This window comes from Pollachius pollachius (genome assembly GCF_949987615.1).
Source record: "Pollachius pollachius genome assembly, chromosome: 11".
Taxonomy (NCBI): Eukaryota; Metazoa; Chordata; class Actinopteri; order Gadiformes; family Gadidae; genus Pollachius; species Pollachius pollachius.
The window spans coordinates 12,552,257-12,580,063 of record NC_136944.1 but is presented as its reverse complement, the minus strand read 5'-3'; the positions used below and the strand labels follow the sequence as shown (position 1 = coordinate 12,580,063).

The 27,807-nt window shown below is 45.5% G+C and overlaps 4 protein-coding genes across 5 annotated transcripts; 2 read left to right on the top strand and 2 right to left on the bottom strand.

The window, feature by feature from the left end:
• Positions 1-2,763: 2,763 nt before the first annotated feature.
• hspbp1 (HSPA (heat shock 70kDa) binding protein, cytoplasmic cochaperone 1) lies at positions 2,764-7,935 on the top strand. Its single transcript, XM_079745929.1, has 8 exons — positions 2,764-2,934; positions 3,181-3,302; positions 3,683-3,902; positions 5,719-5,943; positions 6,030-6,185; positions 6,477-6,573; positions 6,985-7,096; positions 7,438-7,935. Exons 2-8 carry the CDS (start codon positions 3,183-3,185, stop codon positions 7,516-7,518), a joined length of 1,011 nt encoding a protein of 336 aa, XP_079602055.1. The 5' UTR covers positions 2,764-2,934; positions 3,181-3,182; the 3' UTR covers positions 7,519-7,935.
• A 1,960-nt stretch (positions 7,936-9,895) lies between these two features.
• Positions 9,896-12,064, bottom strand: tmem86b (transmembrane protein 86B; the record flags this gene model as incomplete). The annotated part of the gene is made up of 3 exons (XM_079746897.1): positions 9,896-10,350; positions 11,522-11,768; positions 12,014-12,064. The coding sequence occupies 3 exons, from the start codon at positions 12,062-12,064 to the stop codon at positions 9,896-9,898; spliced, it is 753 nt and encodes a 250-aa protein (XP_079603023.1).
• An 845-nt stretch (positions 12,065-12,909) lies between these two features.
• Positions 12,910-16,284, top strand: aspdh (aspartate dehydrogenase domain containing). Its single transcript, XM_079745983.1, has 8 exons — positions 12,910-12,953; positions 13,430-13,492; positions 13,618-13,762; positions 13,925-14,009; positions 14,339-14,488; positions 14,646-14,869; positions 15,398-15,537; positions 16,145-16,284. Exons 2-8 carry the CDS (start codon positions 13,438-13,440, stop codon positions 16,180-16,182), a joined length of 837 nt encoding a protein of 278 aa, XP_079602109.1. The 5' UTR covers positions 12,910-12,953; positions 13,430-13,437; the 3' UTR covers positions 16,183-16,284.
• A 176-nt stretch (positions 16,285-16,460) lies between these two features.
• Positions 16,461-27,713, bottom strand: gys1 (glycogen synthase 1 (muscle)). Of its 2 annotated transcripts, XM_079746517.1 has the most exons (17): positions 27,595-27,654; positions 27,445-27,502; positions 25,539-25,657; positions 24,829-25,010; positions 23,182-23,373; positions 22,675-22,860; positions 21,911-22,055; positions 21,481-21,598; positions 21,232-21,352; positions 21,017-21,123; positions 20,610-20,669; positions 20,186-20,378; positions 19,834-19,960; positions 19,198-19,293; positions 18,933-19,096; positions 17,841-17,921; positions 16,461-17,723 (listed from the first exon to the last, which is right to left on the bottom strand). In XM_079746517.1, the coding sequence occupies exons 3-17, from the start codon at positions 25,654-25,656 to the stop codon at positions 17,523-17,525; spliced, it is 2,091 nt and encodes a 696-aa protein (XP_079602643.1). In that variant the 5' UTR covers position 25,657; positions 27,445-27,502; positions 27,595-27,654; the 3' UTR covers positions 16,461-17,522. The 2 variants fall into 2 exon arrangements, with proteins under 2 accessions (XP_079602643.1, XP_079602642.1); XM_079746516.1 differs by lacking the exon at positions 27,445-27,502 and having other exon boundaries at positions 27,595-27,713.
• Between the last annotated feature and the right edge of the window lie 94 nt (positions 27,714-27,807).

Sequence of the window (27,807 nt, the reverse complement as noted above, 5' to 3'; positions counted from 1 at the left end):
ACCCTGAGGGCCAGGTGGCTCGATGGCTGGAAGTTTTGCTGGAGTACGACTTCGAGATCCAGCATCGGGCAGGGCGGCTCCACAGCAATGCTGACGCACTCTCCCGACGGCCCTGTGCAGTCCTGGAGTGTCGCTACTGCCTGCGCCAGGAGGAGCGGGCCCACGAGTCTCCGATGGTGGCGGCTCTCCAGACCACCGAGGCTGACCAGACTATCGGGGAGGCGGAGGGGTGGCTCCTGCTGACGGCGAGTCAGCTGGAGCAGCAGCAGCGGGCCGACGAGACCCTGGCGTTGGTGAGGGACTGGCTGGAGGCGGGGCAGCGCCCCAGCTGGCCGGAGGTGTCGGCACGAGGGCCTGAGGTGAAGGCCTACCACTCCCAGTGGGGATGCTTCCAGCTCCACAACGGGGTGGTCCACCGCCGCTGGCGGGACCCTAGGGGGAAGGGCGACATCCTGCAGCTGTTGGTGCCCCGTGTGCTTCGTCCCCAGGTGCTGCAGCTGGTCCACGGCTCGGTGGGGGCGGGGCACTACGGAAACGCCAAGACCCTGCATCGTCTGCGGGGGCGGTTCTACTGGCCGGGCTGTCGACGGGACGTTGAGCTGCACGTCCACTGCTGTGACACCTGCACGGCGCAGAAAGGACCTGCCCAGCGTTCCCACGCCCCGCTCCAGCAGTACCTGGTGGGAGCACCGATGGAACGGGTGGGGGTCGACGTCCTGGGGCCGTTTCCAGTCACCGACTCTGGCAACCGCTACGTCATCGTGGCCATGGACTACTTCACCAAATGGCCAGAGGCGTATGCGGTGCCGGATCAGAGCGCTGCCACCACCGCGGAGAGGCTGGTGGAGGACATGTTTGCCACTTTCGGGGTCCCTGCTGAGCTCCACAGCGACCAGGGGCGGAACTTCGAGTCCCAGGTCTTTGGAGAGGTCTGCCGGCGGCTGGGGGTGCACAAGACGAGGACGACGCCGCTCCATCCCCAGAGTGACGGGTTGGTGGAGCGGTTTAACCGCACCCTGGCCACCCAGCTCGCCATCCTCACCAGCCAGCACCAGCGGGACTGGGACCGTCACCTGCCCCTGGTCCTGTGGTCCTATCGGACGGCGGTGCAGGAATCCAGTCACTGCACGCCGGCTGCCCTCATGTTCGGGCGGGAGCTCCGGACACCGTTGGACTTGGTGTTCGGGTCCCCGCCCGAGCCTGAGCTCGCCGGGGGTGCGGCTATGGACTATTTCCGCAGGCTGAGGGATCGCCTGCTGGTGGTCCACGACTACACCCGCCAGGCTCAGGCTGCCTCAGGGGTGAGGCAGAAGAGGGGCTATGACACTCGCTGCCGGGGACGAGCGTTCACACCCGGGGACAGGGTGTGGGTGTACTGCCCCGTCAGAAAGAGGGGGGTCTGCCCCAAACTGCGGCGCCACTGGCAGGGGCCGGGAGAAATCCTCGACAGAGTGTCCGAGGTGGTGTACCGGCTGTGGATGCCGGGCGCTCGGGGGCGGGTGGTGGTGTTGCACCAGGACAGACTCTCGCCGTACCGCCCCCTCGCCCCGGTTGTTGCTGGTGAGGAAGGAGGAACGCCTCGCGGCTCCCCTGGCGGCTCCTCTGTCCCTGCCGGCTCCCCGGGTGGGGCCGTTGGCCCTGCGGCTGCCGCCTCTGGGGGGCTTCAGCGGCCGAACCGGCGGCGCCGGCCCCCTGAACACTTAAGGGACTATGTGACGGATCATGGGGTCGTCGGGACGTCTGACCCCTGAGGTGGGGGCTGTGTGGCGACCACGGGTGTGGGCGCCATGTTCCGGAGCCGGGGGGATTCTGGGAGTTGGGGTTGGGGTTGTCAGTTGACAAAAGGGGATTTGTTGATTTGTTCTGTTGTTGGGGTTAAGTGGGGTAAACGGGTTTGGGGTCTTTATTAATTGTGTGTTGTTCCATTGTTGTGTGATCGGGACCATTAGTGAGAGTGTTGTGTGTGTTGGTCAGGTGTCCCGTGTTTCTGTTATGTTCGTTGTTAAAATAAAGAACCAACTGTCGCAGTCGTGCGGTGTAAGGGGCGCGAGAGTGGTACTAAGCGGTTGAAACCTGTCTCCCGTCTCATTCTTCCGTCTCTCCCTGACCGGCGCTACAGTATCATCTGCATTGTACCCCATACAATATATCAGTGTGTTGACCAAATTTTTATCAGAGCTAGCATTTAGGCTACTTGCCAGACAAAATCTATGAAACCCCTTATCTATTTGGCCCACTCTTGCGGTTTCAAAAAGTCGAGGGGCTCCTGTTGCTAAATGCTAAACGTAGCACTTGGCCCAGCGGCTCTCCGCACAAGCATGGCTCCCGCATTATCCTCGTCCATCGACCACTCTCACAGCGACCCTTTGCACCATCCACAAGCTCCCAAGGACGTCCGAGTTCACGTATCTTACAGAACTTCTGACTCACCAAGTGAGTCACCAATTGAGAATAATTTCTTTCTCTCCATTGAAACCCATTCATATTTTTCGATCTCATAGGTCCCGTGGGCTCTACCGGTAGGGGCGTGACTTCGCAACTCTATACTAGGCTTTACAGTAAAAGGAAAGAAAAGAGAAGTTTTATTTTATTTCATTTTTTATTTTATTATTGTATTTATTTATTTATTTTTTCCTTTTTATTTTCGGCAATATCTCTCGTTCACACTCCAGTCCAGTTGGTGGCGGTAATGCACCTATAAGTTGGTTTTTCAACCGCCAATAAACCCTAAAGAAAAAGAAGAAAACTAACATGTCAGCCTCCTTGTGGTTCACGAGTGTTTTCTAGCGTTAGCAGGAACATTCTGGTGTGTTCAACTTTCATCTATCTGGTTAGCTATAAGGCGGAGCCGACTGGTACAGATTAAATATACACATACAATACATTGACGGAACATCGATTTGTTAAACTCAATCTTAAAGGATAAGATAAAAGGTAAGTTACTAGACATGGCGTTTGTACAGTAGCGTCCTGGATCACATATATTAACAGGATCAAATGATGGATGCTTTTATCATAGATGTGTGTAATTATTCAAAAACATGTTCATATTCGAAGAGGAAAATATTTGGTTTCAGATTATTTTTGCTTGAAATTTTAGGAACCTGTTCATACTCTGATCGTCGTACATGCTTACTGTTATTTATCGCAAATTTCACAACTTAATCTCACTTTTTACAGCAATGGCTGAAGGCGGGGACAACCGAAGACATCCCCACAACCTCCAAGGGGTTTTGCGGTTGGCTGTGGAGGCTGGCGCTGCGGGCGACGGACAAGCACCTAGCGTCCCCATGTCAGAGGAGGTAAATAGAAAACACTCAGATGTTTAATTGCTGTGTGATCAAACTGCCATTGTTTGAGTGCATCTCTTTATTCGATACATTGTTAGGCCTGATCGTTGCAATGGTTCCCTGTATTGGAAATGTTTGATAATTTCCTCTGGACTCATTTGGACAGATTGGACATCTGCACTTTACCTGGACGCTTGGTTGTATGGTATAATCTATACAGTCAAGCATGTATAGTTTCGAAATTGTACCATATACTGCCATCATGTATTTTTTTTTTCTACGACACCCAATGTTTAGACATATTTTTTTCATCTTTTTAAATTCCTATTACAGTCCTGTACTTTCTGCTTTGTCACCTTAATTCCCCCCCCCCCGCCCACACACACACACAGAGGAAGGAATGGTTGAGGGGGGCGCTGGCTGAGATTTCCAAGGGACAGCTGAATGAAGTGGAGCAGATGAAGCGCTGCTTGGCTGTCCTGCAGAAAGACGGAATGAACACGAAGGAGTGCGAAGGAGAGGAGGGGCAGAGGGATGAGGAGGAAGAGGACGAGAGGGAGACGGCCCTTGAGATTCTGTCTGAGTTTTGTGAGAATCTAGACAATGCCAGAGGTGAGTCGAAGAGAGACAACTGACATGCCTTTTCACAGATGGTTGGAGTTGGGGACCAGATAAGCTTTGTTGAAGAGTAACCAAATAATAAATTAAACCAGCAACCAGCAATTAAATCAGCAACCATTTTTCATAGTTTGTATAGAGAGTTTGATAACCAAATTTGGTTATTAGGTTTGATATTTAGACGGGTTCTATAGGTGTTCACTTTAGTTACTCTATGTTTAATTCTGGGGATTTATAGATAAGACAAACATTAAACACAGCATACATTAAAGCTAGGGACGGCAATTCATTTTAAAGGTCCCATGGCATGAAAATTTGACTTTATGAGGTTTTCTAACATTAATATGAGTTTCCCTAGCCTGCCTAGCTAGAAATGGCGTTAGGTGTAAAACGAGCACTAGGTATTCTGCTCCGCCTTTGAAAAATGAAAGCTCAGACGCTCCGATTTCGAATTTGGCCCCATATGTCGTTATAAGGGGCCAAGTTACCTCCCCGTTCTCTGCTTTGCCCGCCCAGAGAATTTGGCCCGCCAATGAGCTGTGTGTGTGTGTGTGTGTGTGTGTGTGTGTGTGTGTGTGTGTGTGTGTGTGTGTGTGTGTTGACACACACTGTAACGCAAGTGTTGTACACTTTATTTGGATGTCTGACGTCTCTGGTATTTCCACAACGAGACTCGTAGTGGGGGTTATCTCAGCCATGGTTGAGAAGGAATTGGGGGAAAGGAACTTTGGTTTTGACTCCCTGAAGTACATGAACCGCGACGTGGAGGAGAATGGGATGGTTGCCCGCAATTGTCTCCGCCGGAGCTTCGCTGCCGAGAGGCACCACCGTCACGAGGCACCACCACTGCGGGGCGATGGCGCCTCAGCGCTGCCTGCTGCTGAGGCGGTGGTCCCTCGGCAGCGGGGCTCCGGCGGGAGACAATCGCGGGCAACAATCCCTTTCTCCTCCGTGTCGCGGTTCAGTCTATTTCAGATTGATGTGGACGTGGAAGAACCAGAGACGTCGGAGAACCCGACGCATTCCTTTGAGATTCATAATATCGCCTGGAGGCGCACACAGCTTTTGGCCATGATAATATATATTGTATGATATAGCTATCTATGTATAATATGATATTGTATAGATATAGACGTCCAGTGCGATACATCCACTGTAAACAGAGCGCATGGTACCGTGGCAGCAAGCTGCTCAGGGCCACACCCCCACCCTCCTCCTTGACCCGCCTCTCTCCTCCTCATTTGCATTAAAGCTACAGACACCGAAACGGTGCGTTTGGGGAAAGCTCAATGTGCGACTGACTCGTAGTGGCTGTAATTGGGACCTTTTCAAAAGTATTTTTTGTAATTTTTGTTTACATCCCAACAGCAATCAATAAATCAAATGCTCTGCCAAAAAAACAAAAAAATGTTGCCTCCCAACCTCTCGGCTACCAGCGCTTGTGCACTCATTGTCCATGACTTCCACAAGGCTAGGCAGACCTATTGCTAAATCTAGCGAACTATTCATGTGTTTTGGGGGACTGGCTTTGAAGGGAGGCCTGAAGGGAGGGGTTGGACACTTTCAAACTCTAGCTTAAGCATCTAGCACAAGGGTATTGGTTACTCCAATACCCTTGAGAACAAAATTTTGCAACAGAACAGCGACATCCATGGGTCAAGATGCCTAACCACATACCTGTTTCTTGATGACATGTATTTGAATGAGCTTTTAATGCATATTGGATAAAAGCTGAATAGCTAAAAAATAATAACTAAAGTGCACATGTTGGTCCTGTGTATTCCTACTCCTTATGTCATGTGTTTCACAGACCTGATGGTCCTAGGGGGCCTTCAACTGTGCGTCTGCCACTGTGTGGGCCATGTGCAGAGCGGTGTGAGGTGGCGTGCTGCCCAGCTGCTCGCGACCTGCGCCCAGAACATGCCAGAAGTTCAGTTGCACCTGCTCGCCATCGACGCCCTCCCGAAGCTCCTTCGGCTGACCGACTCAGACCCCCATCCCACAGTCCGAGTAAAAGCCCTCTACGCCGTTTCATGTAAGATCATAGACCCCATTGCTGCCATTCACCACTATTTGTAGCCTTCTTTAGTACTTACAGCGCCCCCCCAACCCCCACACCAGGTCTGGTCAGAGAGCAGGAGGCGGGGCTCCAGGCGTTTGTCTCTCAGGACGGCTTCTCTGTGCTGATGCGAGGCATGCAGTCTGAAGACGAGAGGCTGAGGACCAAGTCTGCCTTCCTGCTGCTCAACCTGCTGTCGGCCCACCCGGAACAGAAAGGTAGGGGCCGACATGCTGGAGGGGACCCTCCTCAGGTTTGACAGTGGGACACCAACCTAGCACTCCTAGCTAGAAAGACTGACGGTGGACGTTGAACGTTGTAGAATTACTCAAAGGCCTAGCATAAGCAGTGTCGAGGATTTTGATAAATATTTACCATTAGTTTCCCTAGCCCTGTTGTGATATTTCAGAAAAATTGGGTAAAACAGCAAGTGGCAGGTAAAGTAGTGCATAGGGTGGTTCAGAATTTGGTCGTGGATGTTATTAAAGCTCTCTCCTGCTCTCCTCTAGGTACAGTTCTGTCCATGGGCATGGCTGAACAGCTGGTGTCAGTGCTCCGGTCGCCACATTCCTCTTTCCACGAACACGTGCTGGGAGCCCTCTGCTGGTGAGAAACACACTTCGTACAAAGTGTCCATCTCACACCGAATGCTAGCGGGTGGCCCCGCCCTTTCTTCTGGCGAATTGAGTACGCCCTGCACAAGGGTCTGGAGAAGAGCAATACATTTCTTTGTTGTTTTCTTTCTTTCTGATGCGTTTTTGCGGGAGCCAATCACCGAGCTGGCTTTTCCCCTTGGCACGCAATTGGACCAATCTGATCTGTATATAGAAATAAGTGATCCTGCCTAACCAGGATGGTATGGTATTAAGACTACCATGGTTAGGGGTTGGATTGCTAACAATGTTTGGATCTGGGTGCATCTGTATGGGTAGTGTAAGACCCTTTGCATAAGTGTCCACCAAATGGAATGTGCTTATCTGAGGGTTGTTGAATAATACTGCTCCTTTATGTTTCCAGTCTGGTGGAGGACTGTCCCCAGGGGCTGAAGGACTGCAGGAGCTCCTATCTGGGTCTGGATGAGCTACTCAAGCACAGAGCCAGAGACCTCCAGGGAAGAGAAGAGTGCCAGGTACTCCTTTACTACCGGGCAACCCTTGTCAAATACATTTTTTTTTTGATTATTGAGCAGACTTTCAGTGACGATAAAGATGCATGTTAAGGGAAGTCTGCGAACTTTGCGGATATAACCCTGTGCCTTTCATCTGGGAGTCGAACATACCCGAAACACCTGAATAACTTGTAGTGTACAATATCCTAAATCACTCTTTACCTTCTAGAAATCGTATGTGGATAGGGTTGCATTCCTGTTGGATTTCTGTATGTGATGATGTGGACCCACATATCGATGAGTATGTTTGAAATAAGTCAATAGTGTGAGTCTCTAGTGCCTATCTTTTCCTTTGTCTACAGGAAGAACTGGATTTCTGCAAGCACTTACGGGCCACATGTTTCCAAGGGCAACAGACTGACGACAATGGAATGGATCGCTGAACCCTCTGACTTGTTGGTCCGGTCACAGAGTTTCGACGTCCTCAAAGACGAGAGAGACTCATTCAGGTTTTCCTCCACTGTGGATGCCTTTATGGACTGCTAATGAGGGTGGCTTGTGTCTTTGACATATGTATAAACCTATTATGCTTGTGCTAAGTTTGGCCCTTTACTTTGCAAATGCAGAGTCAAATGTCTGTTGATGTAGAATCAGACATTTAAAGTAACTTCTTGATTCCAGTTTCTTGATATTTTGTTATATTTTCCCTATGTTCAGTTTGTGTCAACATATTTGTTAATCAAAATTACCACTTGAGTCACTCATAACATGTTATCAGGTAACAAGTTAATGCAATGACTTAAGTATACAAATGACTAGTTATGTTTATGTTTAAATAAACAAGTACCCTTTTATGCGAACCCATAACCCATAAAATGCTGTATCATTCAATTGACATTAGTTAAAATATCCATTCTAAAATATAGTTTTTAATCTAAAAGGAAGCTTTGTAGTGTTTTGACTTCTATTGCACCTTTCAATTCCCCGCTTGGTCACCAGCCTATAAACGCGAAATGCTTGAGTTTGACCACCGCACCCATTTGAAGTACCGAGGATCTATTTGGACATGAAGCTTTACATCCAACTCTTCATCCTACTCCTCTTCCGCTGCATTGCCCGACCCCAACACTTCCCCCATGGTGACGTAACATCTCTGCAAGATTATACGTAACCATGACGACCACGTGGCCTTGTTCCAGCGGTTTGATTGCCTTAGAACACTTGTAGCGTAAGCACACTGTGGGAGAGCAGGATGGACGTGCTACGCAATATTTTCGCAACCTGGCCAGTTGTGACTGCTAGGTTTGCCAGGTAGACAGCCACGCCAAATCCCAGAACACATCAGCAAATAACAAAACAGCATTGTAGAGACTCAAACGGGAAAAGGTAGGTACATCTTTTTTTATTTTGTTTCCGGTTTGAGTCTCTCTAATGTTGTGTTTTGCTGTTCTGTTTTCTGATTTGCTGTTTGGCACTTCAGGGCCATCGTATACAAGTCATATCAACCTGAGTCAACATAAGCTGCTTTCAATTTGACAAGATTCAACTTTATAGCTAATCTAACGGTCGGGAGAAATGGAAAGCAGTGCACGATTCCATATATAGCCCGAACTTTCTTCATACGTATTTTTAGTTTGTGCCTTTGTTTCCACAACAATGTGAATGGCATGACATCGCTATATCGCTCTCTTCAATTAAATTGAAAACAGGCATGCACATCCAAACTGTATTGCCAGTGTGAGGCATGTTATACGTGAATATATGTATTGAGAAAAACATCTGTACTCAACAGTCCAACATACAATGCAACACATTTTTATTCATTGTAACATTTTAGTACTAAACTGTCTGGATGGTCTCAGGTGGCTAATGATAGAGGGAGATGGCAAGATACTCAGGATGATTGAAAGATTAATAGGGTAAATTATTGGAACTGGAATCACTGATTTTCCTCATCAAACAGACACTTAATGAGGAGATTATAACATGGAATGTTAAAAGTAGTCTCCATAGAGGTCGTGTTTTGCTATTTAGTGCTTATCTCAATTTCCGTCTTCTCAAAGTCAGGTCCTGACGATCTGATGGGAAAGCAGCTCTTTAACCTTTAAATCTGGCCCCAAGGTCATCGTGCGCAAGTATTTTGCTGTTCCCCTCAACTTGATTGTTTCCTCCACTAAAGATCTGTCTGTCTTACCTGGAATCGTGAAGAGGCTACCTGGTTTCCCTTTATAATTATGTACGCACTTTAACCAACATTGACACATCAGATCAAGGGCAATATGGAGGATATCTCTGCAGATTGAAAAGTTAATATTTAAGTGAGGTCATACATTCCAACTAAAGCACATTATCCCAAGTAGTTGAATTTATTATCTTTCTTTACATAACAAATCAGGCACTGTAAACTTTTCTTATAGTTTTGTTGACAGATCCAGTGTCAATACAAATTAATCTAGAATAAGTTTACTATTGTTTAAAGCCGCAGTTGACGCCATGGCAATCCAATCACATTAAAGGATTTAAAAGGCCGTTGTGGTTTTTTTACATAAAACGACAGAATGTGAAAAAAAACTTGTGATGGGCTGGCCTGTGATGGGCCGATCAGAAAGGCACAATGGGTCAGTGATTTAAAATATATATAGGCTTACAGTTTTTTCGACATCTCTAGCAAGGACAGTGGAGCAATAAACTCAGAAATTAATAAGGCAATAAACAATTCCTTTTATAGTCTTTAGATTTGTCATCCACTTTCCCCTGATGACGTGTTTTGAGCCACAACCATACAAAGGTGAATATCCGGACCTGGTCTTAAACACCAAACTAAGACCTCTTCCATTTTGAAAAGTCATCCTGGTCTTCCACCGCCAACACGTCACCCATGGCGATCAGCATCTGCGCCAGGTAATACGTAACCATGACGACCACGTGGCCGTGTTCCATCGTCGAGCACACCTTAAACACCTGTAGTGCCAGCACGCTGTCGGAGACCAGGAAAGACAAACTCCCTAATATGGTCACAACCTTGCTGGTTCTCAGCGCTAGGTTTGCCATGAGGGTGAGCAAACCCACGTAGACGCCAACGCCGGGGGTTAGGAGTACCGTGTCGGGGGCTTTTTGTAGGAACGGGTAGATGTAGACATAGAAGGCAGCTCCCAGACCAAACACGACGATGTAGAGGAGGACGCTTAGTGAGGAAGAGCGGCGACGCGGCACGTAGCGGGCGGTGAGGAAGGCTAGTGAGAACAGTAGATGTGCCGCGGCGAATGCACCCATCCCTGAAACAAACGGACAGAGGACATGTTATGACCAAATCAATGTGTCAATTTGGCCTTACTGACCCAATTAAACCCAAAAGAAAAAAAAATGTCTGCTTCGAGAACTTGGTGCAGGAATATAGGTTAATTGAATCGGTTTAGCCTACATTTAATCTGTAATTTAAAAAGAAAAACGCCCAATGAAAGTTTTTGTAATATTCCAGCTACAAGTTAAAAAGTATGATAATTGATCTGCCATATCAGGGTTGTCCTAAAGTTTATTTAATTAAAGATACTTCATGCATGTCCAAAATAACATTCTTCAGTCTTTCTTTCAAATCTTAGAATAACTTCCACTGTTACTTTAGATCCAGAAGTTCTACTATGATAAAGCAGAACTGTTGGGGGGAGAAAGCACAGATCCTGGGCCAGAAAACAATAAGTGCAAGGGTAAACCAACTTTTGTTGGTTTACAATTTTTACAGAGAATTTTTTTACAGCTGGCTTAGTATAGCCCATGACACGCTTACAGATCCCTATCTACAAAGAGAAACACTTGGTTCACCCAGATCAGAGCTCATCTCCCACAAGACTTTAAATATTAATTGAATTAGTCTGATTTGTGAGACGTAGCTTTTACCTATTAACCAAATCTATTCCTCTTTTCAGTCTTTTGTTATCATCTCGATTGTCCTTGTCCATATTTGTCAACTCAACAGGGTGAATGTCTCTTCAAAAAAAAGACAAAAAAAATCCCTCCAGCATTGGACCTTGTGGATCATCTTTCTCCCCACAATGCCTCCACGGCCACCGTGCATCTCCACCATCGATGTTTGATCTCCTAGCCTCATGAGGCCTTCCCGGACTGCCAGGTCACATGAGATTCCTCTCTGCAGACAAGTCTGGCCTGGAGCCATAAAGCTCCTCCCAAAAATTGCAAAATTAAAGGACCAGTCAGTGCTCTGGGGAGGGAATTTCAGGTCATGATGAGGCAAGGAGCATGGCAGTTTGCAGTTTTAAAAAAACACGACCCCCGAGAAAATGTAAAAGAATCGATGGAAAAATGCAATTGGTTTTATGCGGATTCTATTTGTGCTTGGCCACGGCCAAATCTAAATCATTGTGAGGCGACGATTCGAATATTTGGATGGCCTCACATGGCTAATGATCTCCACGCGCTGGCCTTGCTCACCATGTATGAAGAGCTCTGGCCACACTAGGCAGCAGTCTCCCACGGCCGACAGCAGCAGGCCCCCAGCCACGCCTACCAGGCTCTTCCATCCGTTCCAGCCAAGCACCACTGCAGCTAATAGAAGCACGGGCGCCGCTTTGAACCCCGCAACGATGATGGAGGGGGGGGAGGAGTCATGGGCCCACAGGAAGAGGTAGGCGGCTGACGCCAAGAAGAACGGCGAGAGCGATAGCAACAGAGCACAAGACTGGAGAGGGGGTAGCAGGGTAGCAAGGTAGAGAAAGAGGGGGTTAAGAGTTATACGGACAGCATGAATTACTTGCACCATGGTTTGTGGCGTTCAGGAGACAGAATTATGTGTGGAAATGTTTTGATGATAAAAATGTAATTTTTAAAGTAAGAGTACCTCATCTTGCAGTCATCGTTGCACAAATACATTTTGATGTACGCTTTGGGTTATCTAAGGCTGAGGAGGGTGGAAAGTTGTCTCACCATGTTTCGCCGCTGTCTCCGGTCATAGGCGTGGGTCTCCAGGATGTCCATCTTCTCAAGCTGCTATTTAATGTCTGACCTGGCCCCACCGTCGTTGTGCTACGGTCTTGTTACGATGAGGACCACTGTGCTGGACCTAAACTCATCAGCAGTACGTACTCGTTGTTTGACTGCAGTCCTTCTCTATCCCTCCTCTCTCCCTCCTGCCTTCTGATAGAGTTGTGGACTTCGGACCGACACATCCACTGGGGGACCTATGGATCCTCGCTAGGCTCCCTAGGCCCTTTCACGTCCCAATCTGTGCACTTTGACCACTGCAGCTGTGACATCACTGCACCAAGACCGAAGTTTACCTGAGCAGATAGCAAATTAATTGTGTGTGTGTGTGTGTGTGTGTGTCTGTGTGTGTGTGTGTGTGTGTGTGTGTAAAACGACATATGTACAGTATAACGACCTATGTATACATTTCTTTATTTACTGTTTGTCATTGGGCTATTAAAATATTAGGGGCACACATACATGATTTGCAATGCATTTGGAAGGGGACACAAATAATGTTATGTACAAGCCAGATCAAGGCTCACCGTCTCTGAAGGGAGTGATGTGAACACTTGTCTTCGCTGTGTCGGATTCCTCCTCCAAAGCCTTGCAGGTCACAAAGGCGATATGCCTATATGTCAGTTCTTTCTTGATGGCACAATACACACACAAGCACAACAGGTCCACATGCATTCCTAATTATAATTGGAACAGAGTTGCAATACACTGGAACAGAGTTGCAACAATGTTGCAATGGATCATGTTTGTTTACTTAATGTTTCCTTAGTTGAACTTTGAACAGCGCACACCCACTTCTCTGAGTGAGGGCTGGGGTCATTAGTTGTTCAGAGGTGGATAGAGAAGTTGAGAGAGACGACGCTTCGATCTGCCGAATCAACTTGTGAGTGAAGCCATAAATGAGCGATATAGAAGGTTGTGTCTTGAACATCGTGGGACTTAATGACACGAAGTGAAGGTTAAAGTTTAAAGATCAAAGGACTTGCACATTGAGGCTGATACGAATGCGAGTATTGTGGTTCACAATTGGATGATTTGTAGCTAGCTGGCGAATTGTATGTTTTCGTAGCTGTGTTAGCGTTTGCATTTAGCACTCTTCAAAACAGAAAATAGCGTGTCGATTAGGGTGCACTTAACTAGTGGATGCCTTGACTACGCGCTAAAACAGGTCTACAAGTGTCAGCTAGCCTGTATCTTAAATGTTTCCTGACAAAAAGCTGAAAGCACTATTTTTTTGTGCTTTTTTAAAAGAAAATAGATTCACCAAATTCATATGTTGATATTGAGTGTAAACATTGAGTGTTACGATTGTCAACATTCTGTTCTCTGATTGGCCTGTTTTTCTTTTTTTTTGTTAAGTGAAGGGCATGGCTACCCGCTCTTCTACCTTGAGGATAGGAGTGGTGGGATATGGACATTTAGGTTTGCACACACACCTGCATGACCTACCTTGTCCATCCTTTCACTTCATGTTATCCAGTTCATGCATTGCATCAAATTAATCTATTATTTGCACGCGTGTGTGTGTGTGTGTGTGTGTTTTGCAGGGCAGTACTTAGTGGAGAGGATCATAAAAGATGGAGCTAGCCTGGGTCTTACTCTGGCGTTTGCTTGGAATAGAAACCCTCACAAGCTAAAGGGTTTAGTTCCTGACCACCTAATACTTGAAGACCTATCTGCTTTTAAAACCAGGTATAGCCACACACATCCACTCACCAAATAAATAATAATGCAAAAATGCTTTTAAAACATACAAATGTCATTCAACTTCTCATAGCATTCAAACAAAAAGGCATAAGAATGGAAATGGCGACACTTTGACGCCTGCGATGTGTAACAGGTGTGCTTTTACAGGGTATGCGAGGTGATCGTAGAGGTGTGCCATCCTCAGATCGTCAAGGACTTTGGTGTTCAGTTTCTCTCTCATGCACACTTCCTGGTGAGTTTTGCCCTACTTCTTGTTGGACTTAGTGTGAATGAATCAATATCTATCTTCTTGGCATGTTGAAAGTACATTTACATTGAGACATTTTGAAGACTTTTATCCAAAATGACTGAGGAACTACAAATATCCAGGAGCCAATATAAATTGTCCCGAGCCTCTGGACAACCCCAGGATTTATATTGGGAAATTAAAAATGGCAAATTGTTTGCCATTTAGGTTAACCCTTACTAGGAGTTTGTCTTGGTAGGCTGATGCAAAGAAATAAATCTAAATGATATTCGAAATACAACCTTTTTAATTACTTAATCATTCATTTCTATTAGGTAGGCTCTCCCTCGGCACTCTGTGACCCCGAGCTGAACCAGCAACTTCGGCATGCGGCCAGTCTTCATGGCAACACGCTCTACGTCCCCAGTGGTGCATTGTGGGGAGGCCAGGACATCCAGAGGCTTAACGACAGCGGGGCTCTCACAGTAATGACAAACTTTTACCCAAAGTAACCTACAGTCAATTCAGATACTATGTCATAAGGGTTAGGTAGGGGGTTAAGACACACAGACTGCAGACATTGGGGATACTAAACCCGAACCACTAGACTATTCTCCTCCACCTATGCACATGATTCCACAGGGTGTGTTCGTAAGGATGTCCAAACACCCCTCCTGCTTCAGGCTCACAGAGGACACGCTCTCTGATTGGACTGAGGGCGAGGGGAGGCGGGTCTTATTCAGGGGCTCTGTGGCTGAGCTGTGCCCGTTGGCCCCCAACAATGTGAACACCATGGCAGCGGTTGCTGTGGCAGCAGGAACCTTGGGCTTTGCTGGGGTTCTTGGGGAGATTGTGTCGGATACAGCGTGAGTCTTCCCCTACACCAAACTATAATTATACAACGCAGAATACATAACTCTGTTCACAAACTGCCACTGCAGAGCGGTGTTGTTGTTTTTTGTACCAAAGGCCTGGCCTGTGAAAGGATGCAGTGTTCTACTAAAAACACTTAAAAATTGGTTTTCAAAGTAAACTTTCAGTAAATTGCAGTAGCACAACTGAATAGTGCGCAAAGATATGAAATGTTATTCATTAGTTGGTCTTTTCAATGTTATGATGAGAATATCAGTATACCGAGCTAGGAAACAACTGTATTATTTATTTCATGAATAAATCGTATTGATTTCATTAATGCCATTAATTCCTCAAGTGGCTTTTAATGACTATACAAAAATATTGAGCTGAATTTTAGGAAATGTCGTTCTCATCAGCAGTTGACATCGCCCTTACTATCCACACCATGTACTATTTCCATTAGGCAAAATAAAAAGATTTGAAATAAAGTAGGGTTCCAAAGTCCTAACCTGCCCCCTCTCCGGGGGTGTGTGGGCCAGGCTGAGGGACTACCACATGGTGGAGGTGGAGGTGAGTGGAGCCCATGGCTTCTCGGTCCACACGGTGAGGAGGAACCCTGCCCAGCTGGGAGCCGTGACCGGCAGCGCCACCTACAGCTCTTTCTGGCACAGTCTACTGGGTGAGCTGAACGCGCTGAGGACCCTGCTCTTATCAGCAGCGGCCAGCGATGGTGTCACGGCCGCTTCTTGTTCTTATGACTGTTGAGGAAATTAGATGAGGTACAGAACAGTAGTAAAAATAGTCTGGACAATTTGGAGAAGCAAGCCAGAGTATGCTAGAATTTGTATCCTACCGAAAAAATCCCATCCCTCTCCATTTCATCAAGACCAAATTAAATGGTTGGACGGCCTCATTGCAGGCCTGAAACAGCCACAGAGATATGATTTGGCTTTTTTTTTATACAGGGCAAATGATTTATTGACTGCTGAGAGGATGTAAAGAGAATTTCAACAAACGCAATTAAATCCTTCTTAAATGTATTCCTACTCTAGCTTTAAGAATCAAAACTAATAAAGTAAATCCAATGTCATTCTACTGCTTAGCTGCACATTAAGATAGGATATGGGTGCCGAAAAAAAACACAGACCCATTCACCCATCATATTAGTCAAATGAACATTTCTGCATTATACGTTGGGAGTGAGTCTTCGAATGTCTGAAGGCTAGCCTGGTTTGTCCATCATGACCATCATTTTCTTGTCTTCTAAATCATCTCTCTCTCTCTAGTTTGTAAAGGGCACGGTGGGCAAGTTTACTTGTGCTGATGGCTGTCTTCACCCTCAGATGGAGGGATCAAAAGTTGTGATGGATGTTTCCACCCAAGTATCTGCTACCACATTAATTCCAAACTTTCCATGTAATCAAGCACACACAAGTGAAATCCTAGATTTTTTATAATACGTGTGGAACTCCGAAGTCGGATATTGTTGCCAACTTGCAAACCTGAATCTGTCATTAAAAACCCATTTCAAAACAAAAGGAGAAGAGAGCGTTGTTGTTTGTAGTAAACATATAGTGTACATATAGACTTTATTTGTATTTATCTTGTACAATAGGTCAACAAAAGACAACAATAACAGAGTGCATACGCTTTTTTTCCCCTCAATATTCCTTCAGTAACAGACAATAACACATATACTTAAAAACGTACCACAGCGTCACTTAAGCCTTCACTGTTATGATGCAGTCCATTCAAAACCACTTTTTTTAGACCAGACCACTGTATAACCTGCACAAAGGAACGCTCCTCATCGTTCCTTCATCATTAATAAATACTGACTGGCCAGTTTACAGCTATACTGTCACCCGCTCAGACGGACATGAGTGTGGTTATCACAAGGCCCTGTTACCAAATGGCTAACAAATAAACAAACGCACAGTGCTGAAATCTTAATGTAGAAGAGATTCATACAGCATGGGGTTCTGAGGCAGTACGTGATAGTGAGAGTGTGGTGTGTGATGTGTGTGTGTATAGGCATTAAAAACAAGACAACTGCCACCACGAGGTAGGCAAGTACAGGTATAAAACAGTGTTGTAAAATAAAGTCACCTTCTCAAGCTCGTAGATATGTTAGGAAGGATCTTTTGAGGCTGTGCAAAGTTCTGAATGAAAGTCTGAAAAGCTTCCACTTGTGCCCAGAGATGGGCCTCTGTTGCTTTCAGTTTGTGTAGAGGTGACAAAATAAACTAGTTATTTTTTTAAATACCCCTCATTATTCAGTGTAAGTACAAAAGTTAAACTTGCTATGGTGCAGAATACCCTATTTATTTTTAATCAGTAAAATAATCAACATTAGTAGTAAATCAATTGTTAAACTGCTGCTACTACTTAAAACAGAACTTTTATTTATTTTATTAGTTACTTTTTTATTTATGATTGATGTACGTCGATAATGTACGTCGATAATTCCAAAATAAGTCTTCCCCACTTGGCATGTTGGGAAGACATTGAGGCTGAGGCTAATATGATTATGTTCCTTTGAAATTTTACACCCTGCCCCCCCCTAACATGGACATCAATCAGCAAAGATTTTCAAAAAGGTTCCCTAGAGAGGTGTGTGTGTGTGTGTGTGTGTGTGTGCGTGTGCGTGTGTGTGCGTGTGCATCAGTCGCTCTCGCTCGGAACCCCGTCGCCAGCTTTGGTTTTAGCCACGAAGGGTTGGCGGATGTTCACGCGGTCCTTCTCCGCCTCCAGGTCCTCATCATAGCGCTCGTCTTCGTCGTCGCTGTGGTGAGGCGAGGAGTGGCGGGAGAGGGATGGGGAGGGAGGCACAGATGCAGGGCGAGGGTACCGGAACCCAGATGACTGGAGAGAAGAAGAAGAAGAGGAAATCAAGAGGAAATAAAAAATAGCTAACGCTAGTTATAAAAATCTTCCAAATAAAGCCCATTGAAAGCAAAGTTAAGCAAATGAAGGACGTACCGAGGTAGGGTCTTGAGCTTCGTACATGTAGGTGTCAGGGAAGGCCTTGGCCAGTGCCATATGCCGCGCTGATATATAATACTGGTCCAAGACGGAGGAAGACAGAATATACAATCACTGGCAGTCATCACTATTCATTTTGTTATGACTCATTTTAAATCTGCATTGGTTAACCTGCAATGTAAATTCAAATATTTAACATGGAAATTAACCAATATAATATATAACCATAAGAAAAACACCTAAACTCACCCCAACATACAACTGTTTTGGCAGTTGCACACTGGTAACAGTAGTAGATAAAATTTTGATAAATCTGTCACAAATCATCATTTTTTGGGCCAATCAGAACAAACTACAACGACCGTGGCCATCTACAGGGGGTGCTTTAGTTTTTAGTACCAGGTCACAGTTACTCACCACTCCACATGTGTAGTACCACTTGTGACAACAGGTAGGTGCAAAGTTTTAATGCTGTGATTTTAAGTGAACACTAAATGCCACAATAAACCTTAAAGGGGACATATTATACCACCAGGTGTGAGTGTGACTCACACCTGGTGGTATAATCAGGGGCGCTGCCTGGAGGGGAAAAGTGGTACTGATTCTAAGGGCCCAGCCCAACGCAGCACGGCCCACGGCCCGCGGATGGCAATTAATAATATAATATATTATTGCCTTTTTTATTTTTTTTTGAAATGTCTTGAAATGTTTTTTGTTTTGAAAAAACAGTCGATAGATGTTAGGGGGGGGGGGGGGGGGGCCCAAAATTCCTGGCAGCGCCCCTGGGTATAATATGACCCCTTTAATTTAACAAAATTGAAATAAGTGTGTTTGCATTGGCTGTTGGTCTTCACAATGCAGTCACTGCAATATTTGCAGTCGTTTTTCTTACGAGTCATGGTTGGAGGAGACTTTACTCAGAGGACAACAAACCAAATCATCCACATGATATTTTGACTATTTACCAATGCAGCGCTTTGATTTGGTCGCAAATGTCTGTGGGAACACACCGATTTCGATTTAGTTTGAAGTATATCTGAGACTTAAGGGTATTGTGAGCCCATTCCCGCGGGCTCCAGGCTCCCTTACCCTGCCGAGGTATCTCCAGTCCAACAGGTCACTGAGGCGTTCGGTGCGGTTCCTCTGGATGATCCGCTGGCGCCGGCTCTGCTTGCAGAACTGGAACAGGAAGGAAGTGAGCTGGTTGCACGACTCGTCCACTCCCCGAAACCTCCGGTCCAGAATGTAAATCCCTAGCAGAAAAATACATAGAACTTGAAAGGTTCGCAAGACTAACATTAAGTGGAAACACCATGGCAGTGAAGATCACATTGAATTTATTAGATTATCTTACCGTACGCAGAAGGATCTGCAATGTGTTCCTCCATGAAGCAGCCGAAGCCTGACAGATTGGTGGAGATAGACGGAATACCCATCACTGTGCACTCAGCTGCCGGCAGAGAAGGAAACAAATTAGAAAGAAAAATGGATGTTGATGGAATTTTCTATGAGGTTTCATATAGTATGTACTTCTTCTTATATTCCTTTGAAATTATACTTACACTATAGCACTATAACTTTTTGTAGTTTGGTTCAATTGTGTTCGAGTGGGTCATTAAAAAAAAAAACAGTATCACAAGTTTTGGTATTCACTGTCGAACCCCTGAATGCTCGTTAAGGACCTTCGTTTGTATTCACTGTCCAACCCCTGAATGCTCATTAAGGACCTTCGTTTTTTATTCACTGTCCAATCCCTGAATGCTCGTTAAGGACCTTCGTTTGTATTCACTGTCCAACCCCTGAATGCTCGTTAAGGACCTTCGTTTGTATTCACTGTCCAACCCCTGAATGCTCGTTAAGGACCTTCGTTTGTATTCACTGACCAACTCCTGCCTGCCTGCATTTGCTCAATAGTACGTCTTTGTGTGTTAAATTCACCATGCCAATAAAGCTTTTAAAACTGAATCAACTAGCAGGCGGCGAGACATACCTGGAGTGTACCCCCAGGGTTCATAGTAGGAGGGAAACACGCCAAGATGGCAGCCCCTCACAAACTCCTCGTAGTCCATAGGCAGGAGGGGAGAGGTAGACGACAGGAACTCTGGATGGAAGATGACCTACGATAACAGATGTATATTAATATATTTGATCAAAGATATAAAAATAGGTTAATAGTTTAGATCAGCTGTTTACTGAGAACTACATGGAGCTTACTACGGCTGCTCCTGTAGCAACTATAGGCTACTTGCATTTCTCTGAAGAATGCCTACAGGTATACATTAACTAAATTGAAAGAATAAGTAGAAAAACAACAACTGCTGTAAGTTGTGGCACGGCCATGCCTTGACGCGGTCGGCGGAGCAGTTGAAGAGGCCGATGCGGCGGATGCAGTTGAGGATGGGGTCGCTGCTGTCCTCCAGCATGTTGTGGGTGCAGATAGGTGGCTGACACTGCCTCTGAGTGGAGAAGATGGCTCGCTTCATCATGGTGAAGTCCTCCTTGTCCAGCATCTTGGACACGTCTGGTAGCTGCCCACTAAGCATCCCCAAAACATGTTTGAAGGGCTTTATCAACAATAAATACATTATTTTATAAAAGGCGATTGCCGCACACACAGGGTAGTAATAGGAGGTAGGTTGAGGTGAGAAAATGGCATCTTAATATGAGAAAAATTAAATTTCATAGTATATAATCATATAATCTGTTTAATAGAATTACTAAATAATTACATTATGTCATATACATTATAATTCAATATGAACTTACACTAGCAGAGACTCGTAAAGTTTTTTGCCAAATCGTTCCTTTACCGTCTGCGCTGTATCCCTGTTGGGGGGAAAACTTGTTAGTGCCAGTGCAAAAGCCGACACGGCCACTCAAATGGGATTACACATGTGAAGCTGGTCTATAATGAAAATGTCCAAGCGTCGCTTTTTCGTTCAATATTGAGTTTGTCACTTAATATTTTTGCTTTGTCAACTATGGTAATGCTTCATTTATTTTGGCTTTTGAGCCAATGCAGTAGTTAAGCATATCTTCCATTAGCAGCATGCCACTGTGATCTTACAGGCATATTTATTTTACAAAATGTAATTTGCACAAGCTTGTTGGAAATTACACCTAAACACAAATTAAAAGAAACACCACTCTCAACCGCCATCCCATCATCTCACCAGAGCTGCTTCCTGACCGCCTGGCCCTTCAGCGTCTCCACATTGAAGTTATTGGTCCTGGCGGGCATGATGAAGAAGGCCACCACCGTCACGTCGCTGTGGTTCACCTGTTCCAAACAAAATGGTATGGGCCACCATGTGGGTGAGTTTTATCCTCCACACACACACACACACACACACACACACACACACACACACACACACACACACCTCACCCTCAGCAGGTAGTTGAGTCTAGCCAAGGCCTCTAAGAAAATGTCCGCTCCCTTGTTAGAGAATTCATATCGTCCAGCAATGAAGAGAAACACACACTTGTCCAGGTTGAAGTCAAGGTGCCTGACGAACATGAAAGCAAAGTAAATAAACAAGGGGTTCAACAGAACCCACAAATGTTTCACCAACCCTATGAAGATTATTGTTATACTATTATACTATTAATTATCAAGTGGAGAGGAATCCCTGACCCGTAGAAGTGTCCTCTGATGAACTCCTGGATGCGACTCTTGCTTTTAGCATGGAGGTTCTGGAACTCATGCATGGCTGAGAACTTCTTCACGTTCAGACCGTTGGGAGTGATGATGTCTGGGTTTTGGGGAAGGGAGGGGGAGAGGGAGAGAGGTATATCAGCTACATTTCAGAAAACAAGTCAAACATTGGGAAGGTTACAAAATATATCAAATGAAAATCAACAAACAAAATCATTTATCCATTTCATTTAAGAAAACATAACTACCATTATCTGTGGGTCCTTTCATAATATCTTTCTTTTTAAATCCATTGGGCTCGAGTAATATATAAAACCTTTTTGTTTTAATATTTGCATCTCATTGTACCTAGTTCTTAAACTATTCAGGTGGAGTCCTGGTCACCGATTGGTTGGCGTCTCCATCTCACCTGGTTTCCTCTTGAGGAGGTACTCTGCCTCGATGGCAGTGATCTGCGACACGGTGGTGAAGACATGAGCACAGCGCGCCGCAGATCGCTCCAGACAGTAGCGGTGGTAGATCTGTCGGTCGCCCGCCTCCTTGTCCACGTTGAACTGTATGTGAAAAAGAGAAAGAGAGAGAAAGAGAGAGAGAGTCAAGGGATGGATGACGGCTAGATGGATTGAGAGATAGATGGATGATTGATAGATGGTTGGATAATGGCTCGATTGATGGGTATATAGATCGTTGATTGATGATGGATGGATGATATAAAAATGTATGGATGACCTACCAACATCTAAAGACCCACATGAGTACTGATAATCATCTTGAGTTGTAGTTCAATACGTAACCGAGTCTGCAGAACTGTTTTCAGAAACTGAGCAAGGGGTTGCTTCCACCTAAACCAATCGTGAGCTGGATAAAGATTTGTTGATTGACGTTGCTCTCTGTTGTTGATATACAGAGCAATAACGTTTTCGTTTCAAACGGCTTCGATGGCAGAATCCATAGAGTTTAATGATACTTTAGAGGCAGAATCCAAACTTTAATGTCAGAAATCGTGTTGGGTGTCAGATTGTTTTCTGTTGCTCTGACTATCTCAGTAATAATTCCTACTGAGACACCAACAGCAGACCCTGAATCACAGAACATTTGCAAAAAGTGGGCGGGGAATCAAGGGCCAGAACCAGGCAACACATGATAGACACACACGAAAACCTGCCCACCGACCTCGGCTAGGTTGTTGTAGAAGTCCACTTTGCCAGCGCATAGGTACCGGCCCAGCAGGGTGGCGTGGGTGGTGAAGATGGTGGCCACGGGAAGCTGCCTTCGACGGCACAGCATCAGCCCCAAGCCCGCTAGCCACTCATGGAAGTGGGCCAGGATGTGGGGGGGGTCCTCACACTGGGCCGCATACTGGAGGGTGGGGGTGGGGGAGGGGGGCGGGGGTGAAGGGCCAAAGAGTGGAAAGAACACATGTACAATGAGGTTGAATCGTTTTTTGTCCCGACTTTTGAACTAGACAAAAAGAAATCTCTTTTACTCTCTTATCCTCCAACTGGTGGTAACAGAGGAAAAAAAAACACACTTTTAGCATAACTTTTAACAGTCAGACTGAAGAAACGCTCAAGATGTTCCACTCTGATTATTAAATCACAACACTAACATTCTACAGAGAATGCTCTACAGAGCATTGTGTTTTTTGTTTGATCTGGTACAATATGGTTGACCCCTGACCTCTCCCAGGAGCCAGGCAGTGAGGAAGCCGAAGAGGACAGCGTCGTTGGCCTCACGGTCGAACCACGGCACACCGATGGAGAAGTTCTCCCATAGCTCGCTTTTCCAGCGGTCTAGAGACCACGCGGTGAATGCCACATCGATGAGGACCACATAGGGACTACCCTCAATCAGCCAGCGACCAAAGTACACCTGGAGGGGAAGGGGGCGGGGGGGCATATCAGCAACTCAAACAAACCAACCAACCACATTTTCACTAATTTGATTTACTAAAGTACTAAAGTAAGATCCATTATTGAAAGTTCTGGATGTTATCTGTGCTATGTAGCATTTGGTAAACGAACAGATAGCAATTTGATGTATTTAACGACATGAGAACACACTTTAGCTGACAAAGAACCATAGCAACATTTTAAAGACCATGGATAATAATTTACAAAGATCATACCCCAAAATATAACCATCTATTCTGCTACAATTACATATCTTCTGAATTTTGTTTAACAACCGCTGTGTAGGAAGGACTGAAAGGTCTCCCGGTTTAAAATAAATCAGAAATGTCGCTTTAAAATAGCATCACGACCGCGAGCCATGGCCATGACCCATAATCCCACAGTGTCCTCTCTCACAAAGTGACACAGCAGCACACACCCAAACATAGACAGGCGTTCTCACTATACAAGGAGCCCCACACACACACACGTATGAGAGAGAGAAAGAGAGATAGAGAGAGGAAAGAGGGATACAGCCTTTAACCTTTAATAGGAGAATGCTACAGGGTTTAGAGTGCACACACACACACACACACACACACACACACACACACACACACACACACACACACACACACACACACACACACACACACACACACACACACACACACACACACACACACACACACACACGGCGAGATAGATATATGGACATAAAACCTGCCTAAGACTCCAATGCTTGGATAAGAGTATCTGCTATATAGTACCTGATGAAACTTCTCTAAATGTCATTAATGCAGGAAGTAGCTCCAATATTCAGTGTATATTCAGTGTGTATGTATTTCCCCTTTTCCACTGACAGTACCAACTGTACTCGCCTTGACTAAGCCCGCCTTTTTTTGTGTTTTGATGGCCAAAATGAGGTATCTGGTACCTGGTACCTGGTATTTTTTTAGTCTCACCTCCGTTGAGGTTCCAAGAGAGTTGATACTTTTGTGTGACGTAAACAGGCTGCTGGCAACTGATTGGCCAGAGTGACGCCCCAGGACAAATAATGATGAGCGCGAGGTCCGAGCCTGACACCCGACACCCGACGTCCGGCATCTTTAAATACTAGCATCAGCGTTCAGTCAACAATAGTGATTGATTATTGAACATGGCAGGATCAAAGAGCAAGAACACGCCGTGGACCGGGACAGAGGTGGAGACACTCCTGTGTGTAACCCTGTCCGTTTACGTGTCCAGTGGTCGCGTATGTGTCGCAGTTTCGCGCAGTTGCGTGCTATGACGACTCGCCCACGTTGAAGAGTTACTTTCCAGATGGAAACACCACGTGCCTGGAACCCAATCAGGTCGTGCCACGCTAAGTTGTGGTGAGTTGAGCTGGTACCGTCGGTGGAAAAGGGGCATATGTGTGCGTGCACAACACTACCTTACAGCCGCTGGCGTTCATCTTGTCGATGGTGCGTTTGAGGATGGGGTTGGTGGGCTCGATGAGCTCCACCTGGGTGCGCACGTTGCTCTCCACATACGGACCCACCAGGAAGTAGTTCTCCCCCCACTCCTCCGCGGTCAGCCGCGCCTTGGTCTGGATCACAGTGTAGATCCCCCCAACTGCACACACACGTGCATGTACACACACGGGCATGTTTTAACACACACACACACACACACACACACACACACACACACACACACACACACACACACACACACACACACACACACACACACACACACACACACACACACACACACACAGTTAGGATCTTCAATAGCAGCTAGGGTTAGGGCATCTTGTTCAGTGATACCTACAGGCAGCAAAGATAAATTGGGAATCAAACCCAGCACTTTTCAGCTGGGGAGGTACACATGCGCACCTATTAACCCTTTGGTCTGTGGCCAATCCTGCACAAGGAACTCCATATGTTCTCTTGTTGTGTTAATACATTACATTATTGTAATTTTCCTGTAAGCTTTCCTTGGCCATGAGATCACCTTCATGGCCAGCAACAGGGGGCGTGGGTGGGCAGGTTAGTTACCCTTCCACCGCACCTCATACATTACCGCATTTCATCCTTCAATAGCTCGGATCTGCTAGGATGTGAAATGAACAACCTGGCAGCGTCCCCTACGGCGTACCTTTGTTAGCCACCTCCCAGGCGACCTCAAAGAGGACGGCATCCTCCAAATCAAACTCCTCATCCCAGTCCTCCAGGCCGGACAGGGAGGTCACGGACAGGCTGCGAGCCAGAGGCATGCTGGGAAAACACAGTGACCAAAGCTTGGTGAAGCAGTCAGTTCAGTGCATGGTTATGTTATCAAAAGCTAAATATCCTTAGTAGAAAAATGTATGAAAGGAAAAAGGTCTCTTCTACGTTTCCTTTTATTTATATCGTTCTATTTACATAGGGACAGGGACAGGCTGTATAGAGGAGTCTGGCTGAACATAAATGACCCTATTGAGGCAGCGTCCTGCTACTAAAGTGCATGTGTTTGGGTTTCCTCTGGCTCACCTGGAGAGAATCCAAGTACCAGCCCGACATATAAAGACCTAAAGAGTCGGGTTCAAACCCAGGACCTCAGACATTGCTCTAACCACATATCACCCTTTTCTCAGCACATTAATGAACAACATTGCTATGAGCTTGCTTGTGGACAATGTGGACAATCTTCCCCACTGTGCTTCTAGCACATGGTTTATAATGAGTCTCTCAACCAGTCAAGCAGCCTAATGGCAGACAAAGGCAGTGGAATTATAGCTGATGTCAAAATATCAATACCTTACAACTCCATATTAATATACAGCAATAAAGAGGGTTCCAATAATAAATACCCTACTAAACACTGTGGTTTGGTTTAGTTTGATATGAAGCTAGATATTTCACAATAAGTTAGAAACAACCGGATGAACCAGCAATGGCCTGCAACACGTTTGGTTTCAAGGCTGGTTCACCAGGTTGAAAATGTTGTTGCCCTATAAACAAGACTATCTCATCATTGAAGTTAAAACATCATCATAAATGCATTTGTGCATCAAATCTAACAGTGTGTGTGTGTGTGTGTGTGTGTGTGTGTGTGTGTGTGTGTGTGTGTGTGTGTGTGTGTGTGTGTAATACCATGTCAACCTTACACAACGAGCTGGAGGTGGCACAATGCACTCCCCTAAAAACACGAGCACATGCCCACACAAGCACATTCAAAAACACGACCAGATTCGTCAGTAGGCCATTTGAGTCAGCACCTTAATGGGGAAATACTGTGGGAGTAATGTGAAAATATGTTGGAAGCATTGTGGTAATGCTGTGGAAATACTGGAACTGTCAGATAAATGTTGACTTTTTTTACCAAATTGAACCGATCAGAGTATCCAAATCAAGATATAATCTTACAGGATTTCCTTTATAATACCACATACTACCCCATCTCTATCTCCTAAATAAATTCATAATTTATCACCCGAGATTATATATCTTTCAGCGGGATATATGTCGCAATACTGACCACAGCCAGGGTTGGGAAACAATAGAAGCAAAGGTGAAAGGATGCAAAGAAAGGGAGGAAGTGTGTGCGTGTGTGTGTATGTGTGTCCTTTCTTAACTTTCTGAATACCTAGTCATGATGACAGTATATCTCCAGTCAAAATGAATATTCACTTTTTCTCTTACATAACATGTCTATGTACATTAGTACTAACCCTAGTTAGTAGTAAGACATGTCTGGTATGTCTGTGGAAATAATTGAAAGGACAAGAGGAGATATTTTAAAAAAATACCACATAAACAGTTTGGATTGATTCGGGGTCAAACAATGAAAAGTAAACAACAGCCACAAGAGCCCTCCGATACGTGACTGTTCACACATACCCAGGAAACCAGTGGTCACATCTCATTCTCTCTTGGATGTGTCCTTCAAGAGTGAAGTGCTAGTCGTGTGTATATATACCGGAGCCGGTTATGAACAAAACAAACTGCACTGTCTTTATTTTTAATACTGCTTTTTGCCTTGGAGTGAATCATTTGCATCAAAGATATACACGATCTCTTACTTGAAGTCTAGTTGAATACAAAATGCGAACGTGACAGCAGACCGCTACAGTTGCAGCCCTGTAACGGAAAAGGAATACATTGCGCACTGATGTATTCCTTAAAGAAGTGATCAAAATTACCCATATGGAAATATACATGTCGTTACTTACCTTTCAAATATACCCGGACTTCACAATCGCTTCCTTGGGCAACATTAACAGCTGTCACCGTCAATAAAATAGGTAAAGAAAAAAAAGGACGAGCAGAGGGGCGGTAGCCTCATTTAAATTCGACTGGCTCGCATTGGTTTAATATGTATTCCATCATTTGAAAGCCCCCCCTGCCCTAACATAAACGTTATTTCTAACGTGGGGGGGGTGTGT

Bases quoted from the DNA above. Each gene is read 5' to 3' on its own strand.
- hspbp1 (XM_079745929.1), top strand. From the start codon at position 3,183: ATGGCTGAAGGCGGGGACAACCGAAGACATCCCCACAACCTCCAAGGG. The intron at 3,303-3,682 runs GTAAATAGAAAA...ACACACACACAG, and splicing joins GCGTCCCCATGTCAGAGGAG to AGGAAGGAATGGTTGAGGGG. The intron at 6,574-6,984 runs GTGAGAAACACA...TTATGTTTCCAG, and splicing joins GTGCTGGGAGCCCTCTGCTG to TCTGGTGGAGGACTGTCCCC.
- aspdh (XM_079745983.1), top strand. From the start codon at position 13,438: ATGGCTACCCGCTCTTCTACCTTGAGGATAGGAGTGGTGGGATATGGA. The intron at 13,493-13,617 runs GTTTGCACACAC...TGTGTTTTGCAG, and splicing joins GGTGGGATATGGACATTTAG to GGCAGTACTTAGTGGAGAGG. The intron at 14,010-14,338 runs GTGAGTTTTGCC...CATTTCTATTAG, and splicing joins TCTCTCATGCACACTTCCTG to GTAGGCTCTCCCTCGGCACT.
- gys1 (XM_079746516.1), bottom strand. From the start codon at position 25,656: ATGCCTCTGGCTCGCAGCCTGTCCGTGACCTCCCTGTCCGGCCTGGAG. The intron at 22,861-23,181 runs GTCAGGGGTCAA...CCCACCCTCCAG, and splicing joins CTGCCTGGCTCCTGGGAGAG to TATGCGGCCCAGTGTGAGGA. The intron at 17,922-18,932 runs GTAAGGGAGCCT...GTCTTGGACCAG, and splicing joins ACTGGAGATACCTCGGCAGG to TATTATATATCAGCGCGGCA.